General features: G+C 37.1%; 2 protein-coding genes across 2 annotated transcripts; one reads left to right on the forward strand and one right to left on the reverse strand.

Annotated features, from left to right (window-relative positions):
- Positions 1 to 711: 711 nt before the first annotated feature.
- On the reverse strand, positions 712 to 1,836 carry LOC133303529 (uncharacterized). Its single transcript, XM_061503446.1, has 2 exons — positions 1,468 to 1,836; positions 712 to 1,419 (listed from the first exon to the last, which is right to left on the reverse strand). The coding sequence occupies exons 1-2, from the start codon at positions 1,834 to 1,836 to the stop codon at positions 712 to 714; spliced, it is 1,077 nt and encodes a 358-aa protein (XP_061359430.1).
- A 1,123-nt stretch (positions 1,837 to 2,959) lies between these two features.
- On the forward strand, positions 2,960 to 21,587 carry LOC133303543 (uncharacterized). Its single transcript, XM_061503462.1, has 3 exons — positions 2,960 to 3,156; positions 4,416 to 4,478; positions 20,981 to 21,587. Exons 1-3 carry the CDS (start codon positions 2,991 to 2,993, stop codon positions 21,085 to 21,087), a joined length of 336 nt encoding a protein of 111 aa, XP_061359446.1. The 5' UTR covers positions 2,960 to 2,990; the 3' UTR covers positions 21,088 to 21,587.
- The last annotated feature ends 4,304 nt before the right edge of the window (positions 21,588 to 25,891 follow it).

Raw genomic sequence — 25,891 nt, forward strand, 5'->3', positions numbered from 1 at the left:
TGGTTTGAATATTCGGTTTATATAACTCATGAACACGATCGGGGTATTAGTAAGCCCAAATGGGATCACTAGATACTCATAGTGCCCATATCTGGATCGGAAAGCCGTCTTCGAAATATCCTCTGCCTTTACCAGGATCTGCTGATATCCGGAACGAAGATCAATCTTCGAGAACACTGAAGCACCCGTGAGCTGATCCAACAAATCATCGATGTGGGGTAGAGGGTACTTTTTCTTCACTGTTACCTTGTTAAGTTGTCGGTAATACGTGCACAACCTCATAGTCTTATCCTTCTTCTTCACAAAGATGACTGGTGCACCCCAAGGAGATAAACTCGGTCTGATAAAGTTCTTACGAGACAATTCTTCTAACTGCTTCTTCAGCTCTGCTAGCTCCACTGGTGACATCCTATATGAAGCCAATAAGTTAGGCCCCACACCAGGTACTAAGTCAATAGAGAATTCAATCTCCCTCTCAGGTGGAAAATGGAGTATTTCTTTCGGAAATGCGTCTTCAAACTCGCATAAGACCGGAATATTAGCAGTAAGTTCTTTGGAGTCCCCTACAAGTCCTTCCAGGATAATGTATCCTGCATCTCCCTCGTTTAGAGCTTGATTTAATTTCTGTACCGTCAAGTACAAATTGTCTGGCTTTTCTCCTTTTGCAACAAAGAAAACCCTTCTGCTACAACAATCTAGCATCACACCATATCAGACCAGCCAATCCATACCTAAGATAATGTGTAGATTCATGCCCTCAAGCACTATCAAATCCACCATATACTCTTCTTGCTCATATATGAATCTGGCTTCTATGCACTTCAAAGAAGTAGAAATAATGTCCCCGGTGGCAGTCTTCACTACCATGGGAGGCGTGAACTCATGGATGGGCAACTGTAACCCATTAGCAATAAATTCTGATATGAAGGAGTGGGTAGCTCCGGAATCAAACATGGCATCAAATGCATATCCTCTGATAAGAATAATACCTCTGATAAGGTTTGGAGACCTCTCTGCCTCCTGTTGTGTCACTGCATATACCCTGGCACTAGTGGGCACTATAGGCTCCTCTATGGCTCTCTGAGTAAGCACGGTCTGAATAGGAATCGCCTGTATGGCTGCAACTTGCCTCGTCTTCTTGGGGCACTCCCGAGAATAGTGTCCTGTCTGACCACAACTGAAGCAAATATTCTGCCCCAGTCTACAAACACCTGGATGTGTCTTCCCACACTTGGCACAAGTGGGGATCTTCCCTGCACCAGACATGCCATTTCCATTCTTCACAAAGGGAGTCTTCTTAAACTTGGTGCTCTGTTGTACTTGCAAACCTTTTCCCTTACCCTTCCAGGGCGTAATCCTCCCACTAAAGCTCTTCCCAGCTGCTTCATTACCTCTGGTACGATAGTACTCCTGTATGTCCTAGCATTTCTTAATCAATGCCACAAAATCTCTGGTACAATGACCAGCCAGCTTTTCTGCAATCATTTCATTCAAGCCCTTTTTGAATCTATAGGCTTTGTCTTCTGGAGTGAGGGGAGCTCTACCATAAGAAGAGTATTTTGCCAAACGGTTGAACTTGCCCAGATATTCATCCACTGTCATGCCTCCCTGTCTGAGGTCCTCAAATTCACTTCTTTTCTTTTCCCTTGCTTCCTCCGGGAAATATTTCATCAGAAGATGTCTCTCAAAGAGTGGCCAAGTAATAGCATACCCTTGGCACTCCAGTGGGTGCCTGACATTGTTCCACCAATCTGCTGCGTCTCCCTGTAACATATACACAGCATATAGAAGCTTCGTGTTGGCAATACACTCCATAACCTGAAAAATACACTCCATCTCCTAGAGCCACTATAGTGCTGCAATAGGATCTCTCCCACCTTTGTAGTGAGGTGGGGAATGCTTCCTGAAAGCATTCAGCATCCGCTCTCTGGTCTCCCGATCAAACATAGGTGGCACGACTGATCTATCCACCTCTATCACTGGTTGCCTCTCATGTCCCCCACGAACGGATGCCTCTGCCTCCTGATGAGCCTCTCCTTCCTCTTCCTGTCTCAGCACGATAGGCTCAAGAATCGGTGAGATCAAAAATACGTGCAGCCTACTGCTGCACCGGTGGTGTAATTGGAGGTGGTGGAGATCCACCTCGTACCTCCACCAATTTATGACCTCCACCAATTTATCATTAGCCCTTCTCATCTGCTTCCTGTCACATTAAGTGTGGAAAAATCCTATATACTATAAGGGCTTATCTTATATTACGTATAAGACGTGATCCATGTTGGTTTGTACCTAGCTACTATGCCATAAACTTATTAAGCTAACTTTTTAATCTTATTGTACGTGGAGAAAGGACATTGGCCCCCCCAAATTCCTACTTTTATATCTTGACACTATAATCAAGTGAAGAGTCAGTCCAATCCATTACGCGGCACTGTCCCATTAGTTGGGGAATCAAATCCCACGTGGTTGTGATCGTTTACTTCACGTGGTCTTACACCACCTTGTTCTGTGGCAGACATGCGGGTGCACGGCTCTTTCTTACTTTCAATATATCACAAAAAAAAAATTTTATAATGGAGTTCTTAATCAAATCCTTTTCCATTCATAATGGATAATCCAACGTATAATCACCTTTTTCTATTGACTTATCTCTCCTCATATTCCTTTATAGGACAAATATGTGCCATTCGGATAGATTGTGTCTAGTTGAATTGGTCCCAATTAATCTTGAGATTTGAGTGAAGTGAAGTAAAACACACGTAAATAAATTGTTATGTAGTACTCTTTTCTCAACTCACCTTTCTATCCCTTTCTCTCCCTCACTTTCTCTGCCTTCAAATTCTTATCATAAAAAGATTTGGCTACAAGTGTGTGAAAATTCTTAACTTTCCATTGCCATAGCAGACTATTATGTTCGTTCCAATATGTTGCCTTTGTCTGCATTTGCACCTGCACTTGGTTTTCTTTGCTCTTATTTACCACACAAAAACATGTCCATGGAGAAAGAAAAAATTAAGGCGAATGTGAGAGTGGGAGGGAGCAAGCACGAGGTGCAGGTGCATCTGCAGGTGAATGCCATCTTGGCTATGATATACTTTTACTTCAACTTTTTGGTTTGGCCTCTTAGGGTGTGTTTTGCTTGCGCTTGGAAAAAGGGTAAGATCACTGGCTTTTCACTGTTTATATGTATATAACAAGACGGTAGCTTTTGGTTCTTGAAGCATGTTATATATATAGCAGTATATATACACAGTACGTACTTGTGCAGATCCAGATCTGAATATGGAAGTAGAGTTATCTCAATTTATATATGTTACAATTTAGTTAACAAGGGACCAAATTCGAGTAGATGACTTAGGGCTTGTTTGAAATCAGTTTTCAAAAATATTTTTTTGATTTTCAAAATAAAAAAAATGAAAAACATCGTTTCGGAAGACCTGATTTGTAAAACTAATTTAAAAAATTATAATTATTTTTTATTTTTAGAATCAAATTTAAAAAATATATCTGATTTGTTTTTATTTTTTGTTTTGATTTTTGATTTTTAATTTTTAAAACAAAAAAAACATAGAAAACAACTGGATTGATAATTATTCTACACAAAACAATTTTAAAAACAAAAAAGTTATAACAGAAAATCAAAGAGGCCTGCACTTCCCACCTTTTTGAAACAAATGGATGATTTTAAAGAGCTTATTTAGCAAATTCTGATTAAAAAAACATTACTTGTTTTCCAATTGTGGTTAATTTAGTTAGAGGCTATGAAACCATCAACATGGTCCTAATGGATTTTAGTCTTTTGAAGATGAAAATGTTGTTGCAAAGTAACCCCGAAGCTAAGTAACCACTAGTTTTGATATGTCACTGCAGACCCTTTTGGTTGATTAATATTCCAGAATTCGTCAGAAAGAGAGAGTACAGGACCTGGTAGTTTCTCTTTTTCTTTTGTTTTTCATTTCCTTTCGATCAGTAAGTAAGTCCCTTGGGCTTATGAAAACGACACAAGCTGAATCTTAGCAACTTGTTTGCTTGTGCTTTATAAAAAGGGTGTACTATTTTGATATTTTATTATGTTCATAAAATGAAAAGGTGGAACCCCTAGTTGTTTCTTAGTAGATAGGTTTTGCTAGCTATTGACCTCTGGTCAATTAACATGATGAAGTTCTGGCTTATATTTTTGAGGTATTGAAAAACAAGAACGGACTTATGAGATAGAGAGCATATATGACTATGCCCTAGCCAATGATCAAATTAACATGCTTATACAATATGATGGTGCCATTTTCATTTGGTATATAATCTGCAGAACAGACTTGCACACAAACACGATGATATTCACTGATTAACACGTTTTGGGTGTAATGTAAACATCCTGAATATACTGACCCCAGTGAAACGCTTCTGTTTGAACACAGTTACCTTTATTCGATTGCGGAGCTCGAGCTACGGCGAGTCAGAAGTGTATGCTCAACATAAAGGTAATAATATTATGAGGAAAGAAAGTACTAATTTGTATTTTTATTTTTATAAATTTTTAACATATTAAATACTTTATTTTTATTTTAATAATTTATCAAGAAAAAATATTATATTTATAAACTTTTTGTTTATAAATTACACTATATCTTATCAGTAAGACATTTTTAAATAAAGTCTTACCTGTAAAACATAATACGGTTTATAAATTTGTAAAAAAAAAATTATGAATATAACCTTCCTTTAGTATGTATAAAATACTCGAAAATCTTATATATAACACATTGAACCGTACGTTACTGAGCTTTGTATCATCTCTTGTTTTGAAATACGGGAACTTTTATTTTCTTTGTACTTTTTAATAGAAATAAAATAAAATAAAGGAAGTTGTTAACACAAGTTCTACGGCTTTTTGACCCTTATGACCCTTAATTAATAATTAATTATCAAATTGTCCTTCATTCAAAACTATTTCGAAAATTTACCCTCCCCAACAAACATAACACCAATCTGCCCCTGTTTGACCGTTGACCACGAAGCCTACCCGGGTACACCATTACCTACCCGGGTAATTTTTGAAATTTTTTTATCTACCCGAGTATGTAGGAGTGTACCCGGGTAGAGTTCTTGAATCTGGGAAAATGGTTGAATTATTTACCCGGGTATGGATCAGTGTACCCGGGTAAATCGCGTCCAGAAACCCCAATATGTATGGGTTTCGGCCATTGTTGCGAGGTATAGGGTTTTTGAAACCCCAAATCTCTCTCTCTTGCCCTCTCTAATCCGAAACATCACACATATTTCATCTCATCATTTCAGAAAGCTGAATCTTGGTGGGACATTGAGATTACATCTCCACACTCCCATTTTGTGCTCAAAAATTCGAACCAACCTCCAAACCCAAAACCTAGATCTAATTTTTGTGTGAAATATGAGTTCAAGTCCAAACATGGTTCCTATAGTTATTTACTACAATGGGAGGCATTTTGAAGGTCCGAACGGTGTCCGGTTTGAAGGAAAAACAAAAACGATGAAAATCAAAGTGGGCACTACATGCAATGAACTGAAGGAGAGAATTCTTCAAAAAATAGGGTCAGAAGGCATACATTCCATCCCCCGCATGATAGCCAGGTTAGAGACTGTAGTGGATATGGATACAATATACTACATTGGAAACAATATAAATGATGATGAAGATGTGGAGTTCGTAACATATGCGTTTGTTGAATGGAAAGTATTAAAATATATTGAGATATATGTTGAAGTTGATGTTGGACAATCTTCATCTTTACCGGTGCATACAACCACTACTGCACACTGTACCGGTCAAGAAGATACAGTTGTACGATCTTCTGCACCTCCTCAGGTAGCATTGGATGAGGATGAAGAGGATGAAGACGAGGACTATGTGGACAGCGAAGATGAGGGAGAACCTGAAAGTGCTATTCCAGAAGGTGATTCGTCAGACACTGACGTGGACGGTAATTTTGAGGCTGACATGAGCGCCGTAAGTCTCGGTACCCCAGCCTTGTCACCACTTCATCTCGACCCAGTCAGTAGTGGTAAGTTATTAAATTTGAACATTTGCTTTAGACAATTTATTATTTGTGGTGGTATTCATTCAGACAAATGAGAGTTGATCTTTAGATGCAGGGTTTGAGAAGCCATTCTGGAATGAAAGCCAACATTATTCATTCATTAACTGGGCGCACCCTAATGACGAGTTGGAGATCCTATATGGCGATGATGACTTGCACGGAGGTTGGAAGTTAGGAGATCCGTTATTTGTGCAACAAGAATTTGGGTCCAAACCAGAATTGCAACATGCTGTGAAGATACATTGTATGAAGGGGCGCAGGACAACCATAGTTGAAAAAAGCGACGAGTCAAGATTTGTTATGAAGTGTAAAAACCATGCTGACGGTTGTCCCTGGTATATGAGGGCAATTAAGCCGAAGAAGGGAGCTAATTGGGTGGTCCGTAAATGGGGTCAAGGTCACACATGCCTAAATCAAGGCCTAACACAGGATCATAGACAGTTGGATTCAAATGTCATTTGTGCGGCTATAATGAGTATGTATTCTACTGTGTATTTAATGATTCAGATTAATTGAGAATATGGTAAAGTTAATTTTTTTTTTCCAGATATGTTAAAGGAAGATCCATCCACAAGACCAACTCTGATACAGGAGAGGATACAGGGAACATATGGATACAACATAACGTACAGGAAGGCCTGGAAGGCAAAAATGAAGGCCATCGTTAAGTTGTTTGGTGACTGGGAGAAATTGTACGGATTCTTGCCAAATTGGCTGAAGTATATGACGGAGGTGAATGTGGATTCTGTGTTCAAGCTTGATACAAATCAATGTTTTGATGAACGTCGGGTTTATACAGATAGGGCCGTATTTCAAAGGGTTTTTTGGACATTTCACCAATGCATTGAAGCATTCAAACACTGCAAGCCTATAATTCAAATTGACGGCACTCATCTGTATGGGAAGTACAGAGGTACTCTATTGATTGCAACATCTCAGGATGGAGATGGATTTCTGCTCCCTATTGCCTTTGCTGTTGTTCCTCCAGGTGAGTAAATAATTTTGCTTTGGGGTATGTGAAAGCATGTGACCCTTCTTTGCCACTTCATAATGAAGAATGCGAGCAGAAACTGACAAGTTGCTAACAGGATAATGAGCAAAATGACCGGGCTCAGCGTCTGCCCTCCTAGTCTCTGTAACAATGGTCTCCCGGTTATAATCACCAAATATATGATGGCTGTCTCCATCATATAGTGCTGCTCCTGTGACACCATCAAAATCGAACCCCAGTAGCTCCGTCCAGATAGGAGCAGTCATGATGATATCAATCCCGCAGACACGGGAAGTCAGCTCGCCTTGCGAGTAGCCAAGGTTCTGGTTGAAGGCTCTTACCATAACCTCCGAGTATGGGCACCGCATCTCCGCCAGGTGAAGTAAATGTGTCTGCTCAAGAAGCGGCACAATGTCAAAACGCTCTAGGTTGAAGAATGCCGAATCCAGTGATTTCGGTTCACAGATCTTCCGGGTCATGAAAAACTTCACGAACTTCTCGTGTGAAGGTATGTCATCCTCAAACAAATATCCGAACGTCAAGTCCGGAGCCTGACTCGAAGCAGCCTGGGGCTGAGAGGATGACGACCCATCGTGACGACTCTTGGTTCTTCTCTCGGAATGGGTCACTAGCAGCTTTGAAACGCGTCGAGAGGTCATTGTGTCACACTATTAAACTGAAAAAATAACCAAAATCAGAAATTAGATACATGTTAGGGTACACTGCTCCATACCCGGGTAAATAACCAAAATCAGAAATTAGATACATGTTTACCCGGGTACACTGCTCCATACCCGGGTAAATAATTCAACCATTTTCCCAGATTCAAGAACTCTACCCGGGTACACCCCTACATACTCGGGTAGATAAAAAGTTTCAAAAATTACCCGGGTAGGTAATGGTGTACCCGGGTAGGCTTCGTGGTCAACGGTCAAACAGGGGCAGATTGGTGTTATGTTTGTTGGGGAGGGTAAATTTTCGAAATAGTTTTGAATGAAGGGCAATTTGGTAATTAGTTATTAATTAAGGGTCATAAGGGTCAAAAAGCCCAAGTTCTACTAATAAAATGGATTAGTTCTATTTTATTTGAAGAATGCTTAGTACTATTACTGAAGAAGATTATTTTGTATGTTTGTTGCAGAAACCGAAAGTTTTATAGAAATTAAAATTATTAATGATTTTCACTTACAAACTTAACATTTTGGATTAAAATGATTTTTTATATGGTCATTGATTACGGGATTACGAGTTTAATCCTCATCACTATCATTTTTAGTAGAATTAAGATAGCATAAAGTATAACCAAGAAAATAAACCTCTACAATATCCACACTTCAAACTCATTTTTATGTAAGGAATGTGTTGGAGAAATATCATATGAAATCATCAAAAACCCATCACTTACAAGCTCTAGTGATGAAATTTATGGTCTTCGATTGCTGTGGTGGGATTTATTAATCATAATTTTAATAATAAAAATAGGAATATGATTTAGTTTAAGAATGTATGAGTCCAAACATTAACAAAATGAAAAATTGAGAAAATATTGCTTATACATGCCCATACAATTTATATATTACATTTGGAGTTATTTGAGTGTGTGAGTTATCCTAAAAAGAGGTAACTTCTTGTGAGTTCTTATTTTATAAGTTCAACAAATTAAGAATTGAATTAGCCTGTTGAGATATACAGTCCATATTGATTGTGTGGGCAACTAATGTGTCTTTTATAAGGCCTTGAGCACTCTCATCCTTTGAGCTAGCTTTTGGAGTGGTGTATCCCAAGGTTCTTTACATATGGTATCAGAGCTTGAGTGACTATAAGGTCACAAGTTCAGTCCTCACCGTCCCCCACTTTAAAGTGGAATTAAAAAAAAAAAGCACAAAAGGTAAACCAAAAATTGGGCCTGTGCATAATTCACGCTTCAAGCCTAAAGGGCTCTCGTGTGAGGGGATGTGTTGAGATATACAGTCCCACATTGATTGTGTGGGCAACTAATGTGGCCTTTATAAGGCCTTGAGCACTCTCATCCTTTGAGTTAGCTTTTGGGGTGGTGTATCCCAAGGTTCTTTACATGGTATCAGAGCTTGAGTGACTACAAGGTCACAAGTTCAATTCTCTCTGTCCCCCACTTTAAAGTGGAATTAAAAAAAAATAAAAAAAAGCACAAGAAGGTAAACCAATATCCACACTTCAGGCCCAAAGGGCTCTCGTGTGAGGGAGCGTGTTGAGATATACAGTCCCAAATTGATTGTGTGGGCAACTAATGTGGCCTTTATAAGGCCTTGAGCACTCCCATTCTTTGAGCTAGTTTTTGGGGTGGTGTATCCCAAGGTTCTTTACACAGCCATTAACTATAAATATGTAGCGAGCGATTATCATCAATGGGGGCAACAGCGAGCGATTGTCATCAATGGGGGCAACAACGAGCGATTGTCAAAAATTATGCGCAATCCCCAATAATATAGAAGGTTGAAGATGAGGGTAATTTTGTCTTAAAATTTATTAATATGTTAAATTGTTACATAGGGAGGTTATATTTACTATCTCTTTTTCTTATTATCACTTACTATCAAATCTTAACCGTTGATTTCCGTCAATTTAACGGTTATAATTTAATGGGTTATACTTATTAATTAATTATTAATTTTTAATAAATTATAATCGTTAGATTGACAGAAATCAACAGTTAAGATTTGGTAGAAAGAGGTAGTAAGAAAAAGAGATAGTAAATATAATCTCTCTCATTGTTATAATAAAATAGTATGAGGGGGTTAATTGCTTTAATTCAAAGTGTAAGGTAATTTTTTTGAAAGAACACTTAACTAAAGGGTGTTTTTATGTAATTTGCCCTAAAAAATAAGCAAAACAATGCCCTATTTTCGCTAATTGAAATATTATTTCCCCCTTATTATGGTTTCTTATATTACATTTCATTTCCAACTATTTTATTGTTAACTTTTTCTTATTTTTAAATTAAATTATAAACTTAAAGTTTAGTTATAAGATGCTTACATTTTTATGGTGTCTATCTGAATGGGCAGCAGGTTGTATGAGGGAAAGTATAAAGAACTAATTTAACTCAAGAGTTTAAGTTGGTGAGTGAGATTATATTAATAATTTTATATAATCTAAAACAAATAGTGCTTGAGAATGTGATTTATGTGAGTAGATTAGATGACTACGACTCTGGCTTTCTTGTTTTTTCATTCAAATGTAGGGGGGATATGATTTATGTGAGTAGATTCAACTATTAAAACTGTAAAGTTTTTTTTCTTTTAATTCAAATTACTACCATCAAATTTAGGTGAATTCCAATTATTCGACAGTGGCATTGATAATTAAATAACGGTAATTTGAGGGGGGGGGGGGAAAACTTTTTGCTAGAGGACATTCCTGTGTAGCCCAAATTCTATTGTGTATTTGTGTAGCCCTTCTGGGTTAGAAAAAAAAAATTATAAAGTTTCTCTTTCATTTCCTATTTGCATCCAGTATTTATTTTTTATTCTGCTTGTTTTTTTTTTGATATAAATGGAGGGCTTAGCCCAGAAAAACTACACAGAAAGCTGATACATGTTCAAAGAAACATGCTCCACCAGCAATTTTGAACAGAAGGAATTCCAAAAAGAAACAATGCTATCAGTGGGAGAGTCTAGAACTCGAAGCTCACCACCCTTAAGGTTAAAACCTATCTTTGCTAAACCATCAACACAGACATTAAAATCCCTACATATATACTCCAGATGGACATGTTCAAAAGATTGGGCCGCTTCCTTGATGTTAGCAATTAAAGCAGAGTAGCCACAAGGGAATGCACTGTCCTCTGTACAAAGGATAGCCTCCCTACTATCACATCCAAGCCATACACAAGAGAGGTTCAGATTTCTAGCAAAGTTGAGTCCTTGAAAGATTCCCCATAACTCAGCCTCCAAAGGGGAGCAAGGCCCTATGGTATACGAAAAACCACTTATCCAATTTGCATCAGTTGAACAAGCTACTCCACCACAAGCTCCAGCATGGGACGACAGACAAACAGCCCCATCAACAAAGATTTTAATTCTTTCCTGAACATGTTTCTGCCTATGACTGTCAACAGGATTAGAATGAACAGGCAAAGCAACAAAAGGATCAGCACTCTTACTACATTTCAATTCAGCCAGATAATGCAGAATCCTTTGTATAGGATCTTGAGGTCTAGAAAAAATATCATCGTGAATTGTGGAATTCCTCCAAAACCAGAGTAACCAGCATGTGACAAAAAAGATTTCAATCTAAGAATGCCAAAGGTGTGAAGAGTAAGGCTTAAGTAAATTGAGCCTGAACCAGCCAATGCCTTCTGTAGACAAAAAATTGCTAGGAACCTTACCTGCAAACCACCTTTCCCACACTTCCCTAGTAGCTCTGCAATCTCTCAAGGTGTGAATTAAAGTTTCATGTTCATTGAAACAGGTGGGGCAAAGGACCTCACCTCCACTCCAGTGACTGGTTATGCTCCTAACTGGGAGCTTGTTGAGGCATGCTAGCTAGAGAAAACCGCAATTCGATAAGGGCCCTTCCATTTCCAAATTGCAAACCATAATCTATCCTTGGCAAGGTTTGAATTCATCAGGTGGCTATAGGCATTTCTGACAATGGATTTACCAGGATTGCCCACCTTCCAATTAAGCAAGTCATTCGAGCTACTATGAAGAGGAGGGGAAAAATTTCACAACTTAGAACAAACAAAAATATCCAAGAAATTAACCAAGTAATCCCATTTCCAGTCATCTGTTTCATGGTCTACTACTTCACACAATTTTAAGCTAAGGTCAGCCATGGGAGGTTTATTTGCAGCCAGCTCGAAGAAAGAGCATTGCTAACCTCCCCAAATATCTGTCCAAAAGCAAACTGTCCTTCCATCTTCAATTACCCACTCCAGCTGGTTGGTCATCTTGCATCTTGCTAGGCAAATACTCTTCCACAAGTTTGAATCGTGTATTCTAGCTATCCAACTGCCATTTGGATCCTGCTTCCTGCCATATTTTTCCAGAAGCACTTTAGCCCAAAGGCTATTCTAATCCCTAATGATTTTCCAAGCAAGCTTCTACATAAAGGCTTCATTTTGGATCCTAAGATTAATGATGCCAAGGCCACCACAATCCTTAGGCTGACACATAGACTCTCAGGCTACATAATGAGCTTTCTTTTTGGAATCCAAATCTCCCCAAATGAAATTTCTTTGCAACTTCTCAATGTCTTGGAGGACATGCACTGGAAGAGAATTGTTTTGCATATGATAATAGGGAATAACAGAAATAAAAATCTTGGCCAAAGTGATCCTACCAGCCAGTGAGAGGCACTTTGACTTCCAGCCATGAAGCCTATCCTGAACCCTGGATATCACAGCAGCATAATGACTCTTGTTGATTCTTCCATGTCTCATCGTAGATCCATGATAGCATCCAAGATTGTCCACTTTCTTAAATCCACTGATTTCAGTAATGGAGTGAACTACCTCCTGAGGAGCGTTCTTGGAGAAGAAGATGCAGGACTTTTCTATACTCACACTTTGACCTGACATCTTCGAAAATATTTCCAGACAATTAGCTATGCAGTTGAGCTGGCTAAGAGAAGCCTCTGCAAATAATATGATGTCATCAGCAAACATAAGGTGGGAGATGGGAGGCCCAGATCTGCCAGCTCTTATTAGTAGCCAATTTTTCATTCCCACTTCATCCATTATCAAGTGAGCTAACTTCTCCATACAGAGTACAAAAAGGTAAGGGGAGAGAGGGTCCCCTTGCCTAATTCCTCTCTGAGACTGAAAACTAGAAGTTCTAGCCCCATTCCACAGGACCTCCAGCATTGGGCTGGTGACACAGCCCATTATGGCTTCAATTATTGCCCCTAGTAGCTTCAATTCTTCCAACACAGATCTAATAAACTTCCAGTCAAGCTTGTCATAGGCATTCTCAAGGTCAATTTTAATGGACAAGAAGCTCTTTCTCCCTTTCATCCTATGCATTGAGTGTATGAGCTCCTGAACAATTATGATATTATCCTGGATATGTCTCTTGGGTACAAAGCTAACCTGATTAGGTGAAATAAGCTCTCCAAGAATAGGTTTGATTCTATTTGCAATGATCTTGCTAAACCCTTTGTAGACCGAATTGTAAAGTGCTATTGGCCTGAATTGTTTCATCAAACAGGGTCTTTCCACTTTCGGGATTAAAACTAAAAGAGTATGGTTCACCTCTCTGATCCGGTCAGGATTCCTCATATAGGTTTGCATACTATTGAGAATTTGATCCTTAAGAATCTCCTAATTCTTATGATAAAATATAGCTGGAAATCCATCAGGTCCTGGGGCTTTCAAAAGAAGCATTTGGAAAAAGGCCTTCTTCACTTCCTCCAAAGAGATGTACAGATTTAGAATCCCCAAATGATCATTACTGATTATGGGCCAAGAATTACTAGTCTGGAACCAGATTGCTTCTTCTGCAGCTTCCTTAAATAGATTTTGGTAGAAGCCCTTAGCTAAAGCAATAAGACCATCCTCATCAGTTACCCAATGACCATTCCCATCCTGAAGCTTGATTATTTTATTCTTCTTCCTTCGGATAACAGTACAAGTGTGATAGTACCTTGTATTTCTGTCACCCCTCTAATCCATTCGCCCCTATATTTTTGAAACCAAATTTGCTCCTCCTGGTCAAGGATTTCAGCAAGTTCCTTGTGCAGTTTATCTTCCAAAACTTCAAGTTGAGAGCTATTAGAGAGGCTGATCTATTTTTGAATGCCTTCCAATCTGGCTATAACTCTATTTTTCCTTATCACAGTGAAACCAAAAACATCCTTATTCCACTCCTTTAACATTGGAATTAGAGCATTTAAACTGTCCAAAAAACCCATAGAAGGATCCCAATTGGCATTAAGGAAAGGGAGGAACCTAGCATTATTCTGCCAAGTGGCCAAGAACCTAAAAGGTCTCTCTCTCCACACATTAACCTCATTTTCCAGCCTAACCAGAATTGGTCAGTGGTCCGAGAAGAGTCTAGGGAGAGCAACCACATCTGAATCCTCAAAAGAAGCTCTCCAATCATCATTAGCTACAGCTCTATCCATCCTTTTATACACTCTGTCCAGGTATAAAATTTTTGGACCCTTCCAAGTGAATCTATTGCCCCCTCCACCTAAATCCATCACCCCACAAGAGCTTAGGACATTGGCGAATTGATTGCATCTATTTACATCCATAGGCCCACCTCCCCTTTTTTCTGAGACCTGAGCAATCTCATTAAAGTCCCCAGAAAGCAACCAGGGATCATTCATGTTTCTTCCTAAATGCTTCAATTCTTCCTAAAGCACTCTACGTTTTTCCTCTTGGGGGTTGGCATACACTGCTGTCCAAAAAAACCCCTTCATTCCAGAAAAAACCACCCAACAATGAATAAACTGTTCATTTTTAACCAGTAGAGAAATGTTGACTTCTCTATTATTCCACACAACCCATATACCACCCACAAAACCATGGGCATCAGCAACTATATGGTTTGTGAATCCCAAGCTGCGAATTATTCTAGAAGCCTTGCTACCACTCACCCTTGGTTCCAGAATAGCAGCCACTCCTACATTATGTTTCCTACAAAACCTATTAAAAGTACCCTTAAACTGCTTTTTAGCAGCTCCTCTACAATTCCAAGTGAGGATATTCATAAAGAAATCTGGGTTGATTGCAAGATTGACAAGTTCTTACAACTTTGCTCATTAATATCATCCACTACCTCCCTAGATTCTGCCATCTCATCATCACAGCTGAATTCACCCTCAACATTCATAGCAGTACTCAAAACATTACATAAGGATAAGTCAACATCCATACCTGCTTGGCTTCCTTCCCCATTAAGATTCTCACTCCTTACTGGATCAGGACGGTCTGGTTCTGTCATAACCTTTTTAGCACCCCCATCATCAACTGAAACATCCTTGCTGGTTTGCCCAAATTTTCCCTCACTCCAGAAGCAGTCATCTTCCATCACCAAGTCACTCTATAGCCTCCCTTTCAGCTGCACCTCACCAAGAGAAGAATTCAGGTTGGCCTTGCGAGTTTTAGTTCTATTTTTAGATACAGACTTAGGAAGAGGGACATGAACAGTTCCCTTTCTTTTTGCATTAGGATTCTTTGGGGAAGTCTTCTTTGTGCCTGACACGCTGGCCTTGATTCCTACTTGCTTCTTTACCTGGGAAGGAGCTTCAGCATTGAATTCCATCCCCAATCCAGGTGCTTGAGTCTCACTCATAGAAGCCACATTCTCTTTATGTTCCTCTGTCGAAGGACTCACTATCACATGTAGCTTCACCTGAACAGTCTCTTGAGGAGTAAGCTCTCTGCTAGAAATAGGCATTGACCTGCTAGTGTTCTTCTTATTTGAAATATCCTCTCCAAATCTTCTGCTGGAGTTACTGTCTTTCTTCTGGAAGTTCTGTTGAGTCTTCTTCCTCCGCTGGACAACCATCCAGGATCCTACTCCTTGAGGGCTAGGATTCTCCATTGGATGATCAGGATCCTTTCCAGTGCTAGTAGGAGGTGCAGCTTTAGCAAGGTCAGGGCACGATTCTGAATTGTGGCCATACCTTCCACATTTAAGGCAAATCAGAAATAGGCCTTCATACTCCACTTTTTTCCTGTTCCCATCTAGTATGTATTCACCTCTCAACGGCAAGGAGAGGTCAATTTCAATGCATACCCTAGCAAAACGTGCTCTGTCTCCAGTGGACGTGGTTCTGTCCACTTTGAGAACCTTCCCAATCATGGTTCCCAGATGATTGAGGAAAGGGATTTCATAGTATTCCTGGGGAATGCCAGGAAGCCGAACCCAGGCAGCCCACCTTATGGATATTAGCTTTGTCCGGATCAAATCTGGGTTCCCATTTCCTCGTGGCTAAGTAGTGCCCTAAGATAACCCAAGGCCCACCCGTGATGGCTAAATTGAGATCTTCCAAGTTACTGAACCTAACTGAGAAAAAATCATTACCTAGATCAGCCACCATGATGCTGCCAGCCTTAGCCCAGAGAGATTCCAGCCTCCTCTTCATGAAACCCACCTCGATCTTCTTCCCCAAGAGCTTGACAATGAGAGCATTCTTCCAATGCTGACACATCCTAGCTCTTGCCTCGCTATTGCTCCTGATCTCAATAGATCCATCTTCGTTGATTATCGTTTGGAAGCCCCATTCCGAAATCCCAAGCTTGGGTCCAAAGGTTCTATGTCTGGAACTTTTTCCTCAGCTAACCAGGGAAACGAGGCTCCTGCAACGCCGTTCTCCTCGCCCGTCACTTCAGCAAAGGATCGTTGCTTCACCATCCCCGTAGAACCAGCTTGATAGTCTTTCACCACTTCCCTCATTCGATTTTCTGTGGGAATCTCCTCCCCACTCTTCGTCTTCTTGGTACTTTTTCTTGCCATAGACAACGTTTCATTGAAATTGCCAGCCAAATCCTCCATTGAAAACTCAAAAGAAAAAGATGGAGAAAACCCTAGCAGAAGGGAATTTTTCGCGCGCGTGCTTCTACTTGCCTAACCCATTTTTTAACTAACTATAATCTATTATTCTACTTGTTTTGGACCTGGGATATCAATCTTTTAGACGACTCTATAAGAAAAAAAATAGGATTGTGATTATATAAAATTAAAATACCAAAATTTTAGACTTATTTATTGAAGATATAATTCTTGATATCTCAAAAGATTGTTGTGATATTCTTGCAAAGTTAGATTAATATTTTCTATTACAACTCACACTACTCTCAGCTCACAAACTATGGGTAAGTTGTGAAGCAACTGTTTTGAATGTACATATAATCTAGTGAAACTTATTAACCTAATCTCATTTTCATCATGAGCTTATAAATTAGGGCTATATTATTATGGGTTTTGATTTTTTCATGCGGTAGGAGAAAATTTTCTAATGTTGTAGACACATCTTATGTGAGGGCCACATCTATTAAAAAAATAAAAAAATAAAAGAAAATATTGCACGAAAATCGAAGGGTCACTAGTAAGAGAAAACAACTCTCCTACGACAAGAGAAAATGTTTTCCCTATTATTATACACACTAATCAACATTATGAATATTGAAGTCCAAATAAAAAGATCACTCAATTAAGTGATCTTTATATAACATGAAATTGATCCTCTCAAGTTAAATAAAATATGACATAGTCATATGGGAAAATCACAATCATATAAAGACAAATCAATTATGATGATTTTATAACTATGTATTTCAATATATATTTTTCTCTTCCCTTTTTTTCGGTAAACATTTTTCTCTTCCCTTATTTATCATTATTTATCTACCTTTATATGATTATAATTCCCCCACATGACTATATAATATTTTATTTAACATAAGAGAATCCACTCTCAACACCCATCATGATTTAACTCACTTTCATTAAAAGGAAATATAAGAATCATGTTGCAGGACGTCCTACAACAAAAAATTAACTATGTATTACGGGTAGTACATAGTTAATGGGTATGAAAAACTTCAATATTATAACTATGTACTATTTGTAGTACATAATTATAAGAGGTATAAAAAAATAATTATATATTATCCATGATACATAATTTTTTTTTACAGGACATCCTGCAATGAGACATCTAATGAACCCTTTATTAAAATAAGAATAACTACAATTCATTGGCGACTGCAATAAATAAAATTTCTAACTGATTCCATTTTCATTCTTATCACAGTACAAAACTATTGCTATTAAAGAAAATAGAGAGAAAGAAAGATTGGGAAAGAGAGAGAGGATTGCTTTGTATATTCCATATCTGATCAAAGTACAACATGACAAGTATTTATATTGTACAGATGTGACTGTTATATCAAGAAGTGGGAAAATAACTAACAAATAACTAACAGAACTACAATTAGTTAAGCTAGTAAAACTGATATGATAATACCCTCCCCTCAAGTTGGAAGGTTGATGTCAAGTAACCCCAACTTGTTAATGAGAGTATTAAATTGTGAAGGCTGCAAGGCTTTAGTAAAGGTGTCTGCAAGTTGATGCCTGGTGGAGATAGGAAGGAGATGAATAAGACTAGTTTGAATCTTTTCTCTAGTAACATGACAATCTAACTCTATATGTTTACTTCGCTCATGGAAAGTTGGGTTATGAGCTAGATATATAGCCGCCTAACTATCACAGAAGACGGAAGCAGGTTGAGAAATAGAAATGTGGAGATCATGAAGTATAAACTGAAGCCATTGAAGCTCACAAGTAAGCTGTGCAAGTGCCCAATATTCTGCTTCTGAAGAGAATCTAGAAACTATGGTTTGCTTCTTCGATTTCCAAGATATTAGAGATGATCCTAGAAATATACAAAAACCAGAGATGGACTTTCTGGTATCAGGGCAAGATGCCCAATCTGAATCTGCAAAAGCAAATATGTGAAACTCATTGGTGGCAGGGAAAAATAAACTTTTTGATGGAGACCTTTTTATATAGCGAAGAACATGGCAAGCAGCATTGTAATGAGTGTCCATAGGATTAGAAACATATTAACTGAGTTGTTGAATGGCATGAGAGATATCGGGACGTGTGGTGGTAAGGTATAACAGTCTTCCAATGAGCCTGCGATATTCTGGAACATCATGATAAGGTCTGCCTTGATGTTTTTAAAGTTTGTGAGCTGGATCTAAAGAAGTTGAAGCAGAATTGGCAGCTAGGAAACCTGTATCAGATAATAATTCCAGTGCATATTTTCCTTGATTGATAATCATCCCACGTTTGGATCGAGCAATTTCTAAACCAAGGAAAATTTTTAAAGGACCCAGATCTTTGATACTGAATTGTTGATGAAGAGAAGATTTAACCATGGAAATTTCAGCTAGATCATTTACAGTTAAAATAATGTCATCCACATAAACAAGTAAGGCAGTGAATGAGTTTTCTTTATGTTTAACAAATAGTGAGTAGTCAACTAAAGATAGAGTGTAACCTAAAGTAAGTAGTGCAGCTGTAAGTTTAGCATTCCACTGCCTACAAGCTTGTTTTAAACCATATAAAGATTTCTTCAATTTACATACTTGAGATGGAGAGGAAGCATAAAGACCTGGAGGGACCACCATATAAACTTCTTCATTCAAGTCACCATGAAGAAAATCATTGTTTATATCTAGTTGTTTAATAAATCAGTTTCGGGCAGTAGCAATTGCAAGTAGAGTTCTCACTGTTGTAAGTTTAACAACAGATGAAAGGTGTCTAAATAGTCCATACCTTCCAATTGAGTGAAGCCTTTAGCCACCAGACGAGCTTTATATCAATCTATAGTTCCATCATCTTTATGTTTTATTTTGTATACCCATTTGCAGCCAATGAGTTGTTTGCTAGGTGGTAAATCAACTAGAATCCATGTTTTGTTCCTCTCTAGAGCCTGTATTTCATCCTTCATTGCTTGCTGCCAATGTGGATTAGATGCAGCTTGTTTGTATGTATATGGTTCATAATGAGATGAGATATTATAACAGAAGGAAGTGTAAGAGGGAGAACAATGATCATAAGATAAGACTGAAGTCAAAGGATAAAAGGGTAAAGGAGTACCTGAGGATGCAGTGGTTGCAGCATGTGCAGTGGGTAAGTTACAACGAAAATCATTGAGATATTTTGGTAAATTCCTCATTCTTGTTGATCTCCTTGAAGTGGTCTGAGTTTAGGGATTACTGTTTGTAGTAGAAGGATGATGAATGTCTATATCAGATGTTGAATTTTGAGGTTGAGACAAGGTTGGTTGTGTTGAACTGGTTAAAGGATCATCATATGTGTGTGTGTATTTTGGTGAGATAAAGTGGTGAAATGTAAAGGATTTTGCTGATCTAATTTGGGAAATGGAAAAATAGACTCATAAAAAATAACATTTCTATAAACAAATGTGTTATGAGTGGAAAGATCATATAAAAGGTAGCCTTTAGTTCCAACTCTATAACCAAGAAAAATAGCTTTTCTGGCTCGATGATCAAATTTTGTGCGACCAATAGAGAGCGTAGAGGCATAGCGTAGACATCCAAAGACTTTAAGGTGAATTAACAAAGGAGGTTCATCATGTAATAGTTCATATGGGCTCTTGTTTTTGAGATTGGGAGTAGGTAATCTATTTATGATGTGTACTGCATGAGTGATGCAGTAGTTCCAGAAATCTTTTGGGATTTTTGATTGAAAGAGAAGGGATCTGGCCACATTCAGAATGTGTTGATGTTTTCTTTCAACAACACCATTCTGTTGTCGAGACTCTACACATGCGGTTTGATATATAATGCTTTTTGAATTGAAGAATTTTGACATTAAAAATTCAGGTCCATTGTCACTGCGAATGGTTTTTATGGTAGTCTGAAATTGGTTTTCAATAAGTTTTATGAAACTTTGGAGATGATCACGTGTTTCTGGTTTAGTTTTCATTAGGATAACCCAACAGAGCCAAGAATAGTCATCAATTAAAGTTAGAAAGTATCGATGACCAGAAGTGGAAGGTATACTATAGGGTCCCCAAATGTCAGCATGAATTAAATCAAAAGTATGGGAAGATAAAGAAGAACTAGAAGTAAAAGGTAATTTTCTTTGTTTAGCAAAGTGACATGTATCACAAGGAATGACAATATTATTGCTGATAAAAGGAGATTGTGTACATATGGTCTGCATAATAGATTGGGAGCAGTGACCAAGTCTAAAAAACCATAAGTATTGACTAGTTACATTCTTCATAGTATTGCAGTGGCTAGTTGATGTGCCACTGGCAAGTGTGGTTTTTCCATATTAAAATTAATAAGAATTGAGTCATTAAAGAGCAATTTCAATACATATTTGCTATTTATATTGATTCTTTCTATGTCAATAATATTTACCTATTAATTGTATTTTTGCAGGAAAAAGAATTGAAAATTATAAAAAGCCTGTTGATGCAATTCCACACAGAGGAAAGTGCCAAGTTGCGCCTTGCTGCACAGGCCAAATACCAGAGAATTGGCGCTAGTTGGCGCCAGAGTGGCGCAAACTAGCGCCACACACATTCATGACCAGGATTTGGCACTGATTGTGCGGGTGCCATGAATGCAGTCCTTGATTTGTGGAGTCACGGATTTGGCGCTGATCGTGTGGGCGTCATGAATGCAATCCTTGAATTGTGGAATTTGATGAAAATGGAAATTTAATCAAATTAATGAGAGGATTATGACCCGATTGATTGGTGGAATTATGAGAAAAATGGAAATTTAATCAGAATTAATGCAAGGATTATGACCTGATTGAGTAGCTGGCTATATAAAGGAAGCAGAAACTCTAAAAGAAAATCATCTTTTGGCAAGGAGAAATTGGAGAGGAAGCTCTCGGTGACTGAAGATTCAAGACTTCTTCTTCTTCCGGTTTTACATTTTCATGAACTCTTTCTCATTATTTAAATTGTCAGACATGAATATGTCTGGCTAATTTCTTTTATTGTAGTTAGGGTCACAAACCTTATGTGAACCCTTGTTATGACGGATTGATTTAAATTATTTTACTCGTTTATATAAATTTCTTTATCTTACCTTGTGCGTATTTGATATTTTCTTTATTAAACCTGATCAATTTGATAGTTGAAAATAGTTTGAGGGTTAGAACCTTAAATAGGGATATTGAGGTTTCTGATCTTGAAAGGAGATAAGATAACTATTGGTATGCATACTAGGGATAGATGTATATTTAATTGCAGATGTTGGAATTATTGTGTTCATTGCTTAATTCTCATGAGGGGTTACTAAGGGATTAGGATTCTAAGCGAGGTTAAAGGGTTAAGTTACCAAGGGATTGAGATTTAATTATTAATATATTGAGATCATAATTATCTGAGAAATTATATAAATAAGTATTTTGTATCAATCCAAAGTAATAAGTGGGGATCATAGGGAGAATGTTCTCTAACTACAATTCTTTCTCATATTTTCAAAACCAACTCTATTATTATTCTTCTTTTCATTCTTGAAAATACAAAAACTCAAAAATAAGTCTTTACTTTTATGGTTACTAAGATTCAATTTAATTTTCCCAACAAGAGATCAAGTTTTTCAACTTAAAGTGACTGATTATTTTAGTACTTGGTTTTCAATCCCTGAGGAGACGATCTTTCTTACTACTTTACTACTTATGCGAAACGGTATACTTGTCGGATAGCATCACTGGTGTCTATAGAATCTTGCCTTTGAGGAAATTCTTGATTAAGCACATATAACCCACCCACTAGTTTAGTTGAACCAATCATCCTCTGGTTGATATTCTTCATAATATGACAGGTAGGCTCATTAAAAGTGATGGAACATTTTGAATCACGTAAAAGTTTAGTGATTGAAATAAGATTGACTTGAAATGATTCTACATATAGAAAATCATTTAATATGAGTAAATCAGAAATATGAACTACACCAGAATGAAAGGCTTGTATTTGGGATCCATTTGGAAGATTTATGGATATTGGTTTGATGGATTTAATAGAAATGAAAAGGCTAGAATTGTTAGAAATATGATCAGTGGCCCCAGTATCCAATATCCATTGAGTATTAGGATTACCTATTTGAGAAGAATTTGTATTCAATATGTTGGTGTGTACTGCACTTGAAGCATGATTGGAACTGGTTTTTGTTTGCTGCAGCAAGTCTAAAAGACTATTATATTGTTCTTTAGAAAAGGTATGACCTTGTTCATGAGGTTTCTGAGATTGTTCTTCGAAAAGTTCATCAAGATTTGCATCATTTTCTTCTTGTGACACTGCATTTGCTTTATGAGATAAACCTTGTTTGTAACCAGGTGGGTAGCCATGTTTCTTTTAGCAAGTATCTATGGTGTGCTTAGTTCTACCACAGTGAGTACATATCTTGTTTATGTTTCCACGTCCTCTTCCAGCAAAAGTACTACAATCTCTTCCTCTTGTAAATTGTCCACCTCCTCGTGTATATTGATGAGTGGTGACATTCAACAAAGCCTTGGCCTTATTTTCAGTTTCATTTTCAACATTATCTGTATTCAATTGACGTTCTTGCTCAATGATTAGTGAGAAAACTTGATTCATACCTGATAAAGGTTGCATGAGCACTATCTGGGATCTTGCTTGGGAATATCTCTCATTGAGTCCTCTCGAGAAGCAAATTACATGATCTCTTTCTTTGGTGGCCTTTATTTGTACTGAAGCTCCACAAGAACAATTGAGGGAAGGTTCAAGACTGCCAAGCTTGTCCCATAGGATTTTTAACTAAGTGAAATATTCTGAAATTGACCTTGTCCCTTGCTGCAATCGAAAGATGTCTTTTTGAAGATCAGCAATGCGAAAGGTATCTGATTGGGAAAATCTCTCACGTAGATCTTTCCAAACTTGTGAAGCTTGTTCTATACAAAGAACAGATTGGGCTATAGTTTTTGTGATTGAATGAGTGATCCAAGAAAGAACCATCATGTTGTATCGCTCCCATGCATAATGCAAAGGATATGTTTCAATTGGAATGGGTATACTGCCATCCACAAAACCAAGCTTGTTCCTTGATCAAAGTGCTCTCGTCATTGTTCAAAGCCAGGAGTGATAATTTTTGCCATTGAGAAGAGTAGGAACAAGAACCAATGAAGGATTCTTATTTGGGTGAAGAAAGAAATGACTCATTTGATTATCTGGTGCTGAGCTCTGGTTCGCCATTGTAGGAAATCAGAGAAGAAAAGAAGAAATTGAGTAAAGAAGACAACAACGAATACCAGAGCTCAATAGAGCTCTGATACCATGTTATTAAAGAAAATAGAGAGAAAGAAAGATTGGGAGAGAGATAGAGAGAGAATTTCTCTGTATATTTCATATCTGATCAAAGTACAATATGACAAGTATTTATATTGTACATATGTGACTCTTATATCAAGAAGTGGGAAAAAAACTGACAAATAACTAACAGAACTACAATTGGTTAAGCTGGTAAAACTAATATGATAATAATTATCGTCTACCTCCCGGCTTATTGGTCATGTACACTATCAACCGTTGATGTATTATTTCCTCTAAGCACTCTCTATGTTAATACACTATATACCAGTATTATTAAATCCGATTCGAGCATTAATTTGGTTGGAATATTAGATTATTCGTTGGACCGGTGAATCACTGATTGGATTAGTTGATCCGGATAGATATATATATATATATATATATATATATATATATATAAATATGAACATCAAAATTTAATTATATTATCCATATCTAAAATTAATTAAATAATATTCACTAAATAAACTCAAAAATTACTCAATCACACTTTTACAAGTTCATAAAGCACAAATAAATAAAAATACACGCTATTATTATGTCAATTTATATTACAACTCAGAATCCTCGTAAGCATATCTCTCAATGACATTCAAAAGGTCAGATGTTGTGAACTCATATTTTCAGATGTTATGAACTCATATTTTCAGATGTTGTGAACTTATGTTTTTTAAATTTATTTATATTGAAATGACATATGTCACATTTTCTTATTTTATTGTTCCGCAAATTGCTTCAGTATTGGAATCTAAAATTTGAGGTCATCGTAGAAGAGTATATTACTAGAAAATAAAATTACAAATTTTTTTAAAATAAGTTATACATTTTTCTAACAAGATGAAACAATTTTGGTTTTTAGTTTTTTTTTTAAATGCATGACCTGACCGGATCACCGATGTTGATCAGATTGGACAGGGTTTAGATCGAATTTGACCGGATCTGATGTATGACTGATCTGATACTTGACTCGAATCAGTCCAATAACTATTTCGCCAGATTCTGAGTTAACCCGACCAAATTGGGTCGGTATTTATAACACTGCTCCACCATAATTAATACCCGAGTCAGACGTACCACACTCCTCAATAAATGTAGATCGATAAACCTTTCAATCCGGACAACACCACTCAAAAGCAAAATCCATTTAAGGTTTCATTCACACTATAATTAAGAGTATCATTTTATCTTTCTTTTTTATAAAACACGTGTATTTTTTTATGAGAGATAAGCTTATTCGGGGTGAGTTCAGGATTAAGGGCATGTTTGGTACATAGTATAGGACAAGGTCTGGTAGTATAAGACCTGATAGTATAAGGCATGATTGTATAAGACCTGAATAAATTTTAATACTATCCAACGTTTGACATGATATTGAATAAAAGATAATATATTGTATAAGGTAATATCATTCAATGTTTGGTAATACAATGTATTATAAAATACCTTTTAATAATGAATTTACATAATTCTTCCAAATATATCAGATGATATTATTTTTTATAGAAATACGTTGATTAGTGTGTCCAAAAAATATATTAATTTTTATAAAAATAAAAATCTCCAATATTTTAAAAAATTATATATTGAAAAATTATTTTTTATTTTAATATATTAATATTAAAATAATATATTAATTCTTAAGAATTGCATTGGTTAATACATCAACCCCTTATCAGGCCTAATCCTACCCTCCTAAGCCTGATTAAGTTATACATCATTTTGATGTATAAAGGGATTCTGTTGTATAAGCTTATAATATACGATGGTCACACCAAATAACTAAATATGTCGTAACATATAGTATAAGCTCATACTATGAGAACTTATATATCACACCAAACAGGCCCTAAAGCTTAAAATTCCTTCCAAAAATTGTACTAGGGAGTATCATTTTATCTTTAGCACTTATCTTATCATTTTATCATTAATACTTCATCATTGTTGACATTCTTCGTGTAAGTCTCATGACCTAAATATTTCATATCTATATATATTTATATATATA

This window comes from Gastrolobium bilobum, unplaced genomic scaffold, assembly GCF_033153095.1.
Source record: "Gastrolobium bilobum isolate Gb01-03AN ecotype WA unplaced genomic scaffold, APGP_CSIRO_Gbil_v1 utg10809, whole genome shotgun sequence".
In the NCBI taxonomy this organism is placed as follows: Eukaryota; Viridiplantae; Streptophyta; class Magnoliopsida; order Fabales; family Fabaceae; genus Gastrolobium; species Gastrolobium bilobum.

Coding starts and splice junctions, on each gene's coding strand:
- LOC133303529 (XM_061503446.1), bottom strand. CDS start 1,836: ATGGAGTGTATTTTTCAGGTTATGGAGTGTATTGCCAACACGAAGCTT. Junction 1,420..1,467: donor AAATGATTGCAGAAAAGCTG/GCTGGTCATTGT, acceptor AAGAAATGCTAG/GACATACAGGAGTACTATCG.
- LOC133303543 (XM_061503462.1), top strand. CDS start 2,991: ATGTCCATGGAGAAAGAAAAAATTAAGGCGAATGTGAGAGTGGGAGGG. Junction 3,157..4,415: donor TGCTTGCGCTTGGAAAAAGG/GTAAGATCACTG, acceptor GTTTGAACACAG/TTACCTTTATTCGATTGCGG. Junction 4,479..20,980: donor AGTGTATGCTCAACATAAAG/GTAATAATATTA, acceptor GTATTTTTGCAG/GAAAAAGAATTGAAAATTAT.